The sequence below is a fragment of the Falco cherrug genome, chromosome 5, assembly GCF_023634085.1.
Source record: "Falco cherrug isolate bFalChe1 chromosome 5, bFalChe1.pri, whole genome shotgun sequence".
NCBI classification, from domain to species: domain Eukaryota; kingdom Metazoa; phylum Chordata; class Aves; order Falconiformes; family Falconidae; genus Falco; species Falco cherrug.
The window spans coordinates 22,178,559-22,184,558 of record NC_073701.1 but is presented as its reverse complement, the minus strand read 5'-3'; the positions used below and the strand labels follow the sequence as shown (position 1 = coordinate 22,184,558).

At 48.4% G+C, this 6,000-nt stretch overlaps 1 protein-coding gene across 1 annotated transcript in view; it reads left to right on the top strand.

The window, feature by feature from the left end:
* Positions 1 to 457: 457 nt before the first annotated feature.
* Positions 458 to 6,000, top strand: part of PTPRO (protein tyrosine phosphatase receptor type O) — a 155,398-nt gene continuing 149,855 nt past the window's right edge. Inside the window, 2 exon segments of the mRNA XM_055711435.1 lie at positions 458 to 867; positions 870 to 931. Of these exon segments, the coding sequence (XP_055567410.1) occupies positions 714 to 867; positions 870 to 931 (216 nt within the window). The 5' untranslated portion in view covers positions 458 to 713.

Below are 6,000 nucleotides of genomic sequence, written 5' to 3'. Positions count from 1 at the left end.
ACCTGTACTTCGAACCCCTGAAGAGCTGTCCACATGCTTATTCTACCTCCTGAGAAACAGCCGTAAGGCAGTCTGCGTTGTTTCCAAACGCTGTCTGCTGCTGCTGCTGCTGCCTGGGTACTGGCTCCTGCGGCTGTGTTGGAGCTACAGCCGCAACGCAGCCGCCTCCCGCAGAAGCTCAAAGCCCCGTGCGGGGCCGGCTCAGGACCCGTCCCTTCTCTGTTCCCCGCGTGCTCGCGGCACTGCTGTCCCCTAATCGGGCCAGGAGGCAGGAAAAATGGCCCGGGGGGGGGACGACACTGTTGTGCCCCTTGGGGAGCGGTGGCGGGGATGCATTTTTGCCTGCCGGCGGAGAGGGGATGCTGTCGGGAGAGCGAAAGGCGGCGGGGGGGAAGGGGGCGGAGGGCGGCGCGGGGGGGCGAGGGCGGCGGCTGCCAACCCCCCTGGCCTGCCGCCGGGCGCTGGGGCCGCTCCCGCAGAGGAGCCGGCGCTCCCGGAGCCGCCGGGCGGCTCTGCCCACCCCTTCCGTGCAGCGAGCTCCGCGATCGCCCAAACTCGTGGGAGGGGAGACAGCCCCCGCCGCCGCCTCCCCTTCCTCCTCCTCCTTCTCCTCCTCCTCCTCCTCCTCCCCGCCGCAGACCCCAAATAAAAGGGGCGGGGGGCGGCAGGATGCGCCGCTCGGCGGGGAGGTCGGCGACGCCGCCGGCCGCCTGATGCTGCCGCAATTCGCCATTGCCGGGCACGGCTTGGAGCCGAGCGGCGGGAGGCGAGGGGCAGAGGCCGGGGGGCAGGGGGCAGAGGAGCAGCAGCCCCCCGTGCCAGGCCGCCCCCGCGGGCCGCGGACGCCGTCCCCCCCGATGCCCGGCCGCCCGCCGGCGGGGGGGCCCCGGGGGCCCGCTCCTGTCTCCTCTGGCTCTTTGTGTTGCTGAAGGTAAGTGCCGGGGAAGGGGAGGGGTGCGGGCTCCCCCCTCCCGTGGGCACCGAGCCCCCCCTCCGCGCCGCCTTTGTGTGCCTTCCCGGCGGCTCGGCGGGTGCGCGGCGCCCGGGCACGGCCAGGTGGCTGTGCCCGCGCCGCCTCTCGGCGGGGGCAGGGGCTCGGCCGCGGCGGTCCCCGCTGTGTGCTGCCGGGGCCGATGCGGGGCTGGGGGGGGGGGGGGGGGGGGGGGGAAGGGAGGCGCGGGATCCGACGGGCGGGCAGCCCGCGGCGGGGGGCGCTCCCTCGGCCGCCTCTCCGCCGAAAGTGCCAGCGGCCGGGGCAGATGCGGCGGGGGCGCCCGTCCTCTGCCTCCTCCAAAGTTGCCCGGGGTGCCGGGAGGGGGCGGGGGGGGGGGGTGTACTGGCCGGCCGGGCAGTGGCGGGGACGCCGCGCTGTCCTTCAGCACCGCCCCGGCCGCCGCCCGCCTGGGGACACACACCCGCCGCGACGCGTGGCCCCTCAGATGTCTCTTGGCTTCCGTGCACCCCCGAGAGCCGCTGTGCAAACGCCGCTAACAAAGGGCGGGCAGCGCAGCGCGGTCTGACCGTGGCAGGGTCCGACATCGCTGTCTGATCAGCACCGCGCTGTGCTCGGGCTCAGCTAATCTTGGCAGATTAATTTTTCAAAGTTCTGATTAATACTGCAGGCTCGGTTTCACATGATGCTTTTTATCTTCACGCTTTCGCTCCTTTAATGGTTTCTCGAGAATATTTAGTATGTTCCGTGTAACTTCTAAAAGAAAGCGTATGTGTTGTCGAGGTGAATACCACTGGCTGTAAATGTCATGGCCCTACAGCACGGTGCTCGGCGCTACTGAAAACTTCATCGTGTATTTGTCAGTCACCGTTAAGGAGAGCTCTGCAGCTGAGGACCTGACCTGTCAGAGTCTCATAAATGTGAAAGTTCTATGAAAATCAGCAGGGCTCCCTGTGTGAATGAGAGTTTTCAGGATCATGTCCTAGAACAGCAGTGGTGTCATTTCTAAAATTGACATTGCATTGACAGAACTATTTAAAGGGAAGCTTTCACAGCATCTGTTCACATATAGTAGTCAACTGTCAGCTGTCTCATTTTCATAACTGCTGAAACTTGTATTTATGCAAGACACAATATTAATACACCGACAAAATTTTGCTCCTTGGAATGTTGAGATTTTTTTTCTATTATTTTTAAGAAAGCAAGGCTGTGGACATTATGGCCCCACAGAAAGGTCAAGGTTCTGATTTGTTCCCTCATATAGCGTGCACACTGTTTTAAGTAGTTGTTTTATCCCACAGTCACGGAGTTCATATTGCTCTAAATCCTGGCATTTTTAAAAAATCAAGCTGTTTTTGTGGTGAGTTTTATGGGGGAATTTGTTTTGGTTTTTTTTTTTTTTACTAGCACTACTGTGATAAAAATTACTGTGGTAAAGCAAGACAGGAAAAAGGTAGTTAAATTTTGTAAATTAAAAATCACAAGAAATTTGGTAAGGTTGGAGGGTAGTCCAGGCCTCAGCTTTTCATTCTGTGGGGAAATGACCGTAACTTCTGAGCTAGATAAAACTCAGACAAACCCAGACTCAAATGACAAAGAAAGCTGATAAGCATTAGCAGAATATTGTACCGTAAGAGAAGGCAAAGCTGTAGCTCGAGATTGAGGTGCATCAGTGGCAACCATGTGTGACTGGATTATGGCTGTGGTTGGATAGCAAGTCTGCTGTAATTAGTTATGTTGTGCATTATTATTAGACACTACAATAAAAGGAGAACTAGGTTTTCAGAAGATGCTCAAATGTGGTGACAGGAGAGAAGCTGGGGAGGCAAGAGTAGTGCTTGTTTCAGATCACTGGAATGAATCCATTTTCCTGAGTTTGAAATTCACTGAGTTTTCTTTAAGGACTGCATGTCTTTTGCAGTGACAAATAATTGAAAACAACTAATTTCAAAACAGGGCACTTCCCTAGTTCCGTGCCGTTTAGTTCTGCCAGCTTGTTGAAGCAATAGTAAAATTACTGAGCCTCACGTTGTTAAATTGATGTTTCACCTGGAAGTTAATCTCATTGAGAAAGCAGTGGCATTGAACTGATGAATCTGAAGGTGGGCAAACCTGATGTCTGCATGCTTGCTGTTTCAGCCTTAGCAGCCCAGATGTCACTTGCTAAGCTATATCTGCTTGATGTGGCCTTGATGCCCATCTGGCAATTTGTAAAATCATCATCAGATTTTGCAGTGATAAAACTGCTCAAAGCACCCCTTCCCATCCCATCAAGTAACAGCACCAACTTGTTTCAACTCCTGACGTTGTCTGAGGTTGCTGGTAGTCAGTGACAAAAGGAGATCAAACAGGGATACTGCCCACTGCGCGTCGTGTGCCTGATATTGTGGCCCATGGGCTAATAATACTTAGTTCCTTCTTTCACAGTGCGATGCGAATGCTTTCTGTGCTCCAGGGTAATACCATAATCTTTTTTTGAAATACAGCAGTGTGATCTTGTACCTTTATCATTCTGTTTCTTCAGTGGTTTTCTTATGTGATGGGTAGTTGAGAAACTAGCAGAAGAAAGGCATTGTGTGCCAGCTTATAGATTAATATGGATTTACAGTGCTTTGGAGATGAACAGGGCTGTGTCTTGCTTCAGAGAAAAGCCTCTAACCATTCTGCTGTAGGAATCTCTTAATATATGGCCACGTTGCAATGGGTCTGCCTACTCCGGTGTTGCAGTCTGAGTGGCTGGAAGGCATAGTCTTTAGCAGCTTGCTTTGTAATTGTCTCATTTTGGTGTGGCAAAGGCATGGCTGATCACAGCTGAAAGGAAAAGCTGTACTTTCAGTGACATGAAGGACAATAAAAACTAGACATGTTCCCTGATCCCAGTGACTCATGTTATCTTTCCCAACTTTTCTAACTTTTCTACTTTAACTAACTTAACTAACTTTACTAACTTTTCTAATTCAGCAGCCTTCCCTCAGGCATGCCTATGCTGAGCTTTGACCAGTTGATGTTCTGCCCTGGATTATGTGACTGATGTGTCAGGTGTCCCATGCTGTTAGTAGCTTGTACCTGGGTGATTTTATGTTTCCTTGCAGTATTATTTGTGTGGGACAAGGCAGAGCTTAATAAGAGGACAAAAGCATGCCAAACCTGGTGCTGGAACGTAATTTACAATCTGTTACACCTCCAAGAGGGTCTGAGCAATGCTCTGAGTAGAAAAAAACAGTGAGAAAACTGGTTGTCACGATAGTGTGGACTAAGTAGGAGGGATGACATTCTTAAGAAAAAAATTGTCTCCAAACACCAATAAAATATGTATCTCTTATTTCCAGGAGACTGAGGTCTTTGTATAGTAGTTTTATATGCTCTTCAGGTACTGCATATAAAGCAGCAACATCCTTTTTCTTTCTCTAAACAAGGACAACTTTTTACGTCTAGCAGGGTAGGATTTTGTCCACTACTACATCAGTTTATGGAGTTTGGTGTCATAGTGAAGTCTAAATTCAGGTGTACATGGATTAAGTTTTCAAAGAGATTTAGGTTCTGTAAGAGTCTTCTCAGCACAGCCTTACCCAACAAAGGAAATGTGTTTCTATTGGTGTAATTTTCAAGAATATCTGCATCTAATATTAATAATCTGAAGCAAAAGCCATACCATCAGGACACTGCCTCTTTCTGTGGGAGAAACCTTTTTAAGAGCAATGTTGATTTCACAGCTGGAAGCCCCAGTGCTTCACAATTGTTACTCCTGGCTGGGAGACAAAAAAAAAAAAAAAAAAAGAGAGAGAGCACACAATGTGAATTTTGATATGGAGTCCTTTTAGTATTTCTTCTCTCTCTGAGATGCTGATTGAAGCTCTTATTGAGAAAACATATATGTTTGTTTGTTTTCCTCAAGACCACGTGCTACTGGTATCAAAATAAACCCCCTCTATTTTACTAGTTCTTTTTTGTTTGCAAAACTAGTGAAATGTTTCCTTATGATGGGACAAACTCAGAGGAGTTACTGAGGTAAAACTGTGTGAACTTTCCTGCCTACTACTAGTCTGAGACTATCCAGGCTGTATGGAAGAGAAAAACATCCTCTCAGCAAAAGCATACACTTTTATTTTTTAAAAAGTTGAATATGAGTGATCATCCCTCACTCAAAATTTCCACAAGTCATGTTCATTTTCATTTCATTATTTTAATTTCATTATTTTCATGAATTTTATCTGGACCAGGGTGATTCTAGAGGGCAAAGCTAATGAAGAGCTTGGATGCTGACTCATGTTAATGGAACCTTAGTAGGAACTTGTAAAACCCTCTCTGCTAGCGGAATACTCTTTGAGAAATTTCTAATTTCGTTGTGGTGAAATGATAGTGGACATTGAGAAAAGATGTTTCATCCCTGCAGGAGTTATGAGTCCCAGGCTCAAATTGTACAAGGTCAATAAAGCTATTTCTAGGTTTTACCACCTCAGTCAGAAGCTGCACTCAAGGGTGAGCCCTCATTTAGGTTAAGACAAAGACCATGCTGAATAAAGGCGTACCTGTGGCGATCCCGTGGCAATTCATTAAAGGGCTCACAGATGGTGTGCTGACTGAACTTGAGAAGCCCACTAATCTCTGCACTTCTGATATCACCACACAGAGCAATCCAGGCAGTTCGTGAAGTGACCTTACAGAGCTTCCAAATGAATGTTAAATTGAACAAAGTCTTGTGTAAATCCATCTTGAGACTTATTTTACTAGACAGTCTTAGCTCTGGAGAAGAGAGCTTTTTTATTAGGCATATGTGACAGGACAATAAATGTCAAAAAAGAAAACTTTGGAAACAGGTCTTTTTGCTGAACTTAAAAGACTCGTAGTTAACTTTGGTTTTAAGGGTTTTTAAAGTTATTTACCTTTTCCTTTGGAGAAATATGTATCATTATAATCCTGAACACTCATATCTTCTAGTAAATTAGTGATTGCATTTTCATTACTCAAGATTTTGAAGATTCTATTATTGTAGCAAAGTATAGTTGGTTGCAATGTAAAGAAGTTGTCAAACTTTGATAAACATTTAA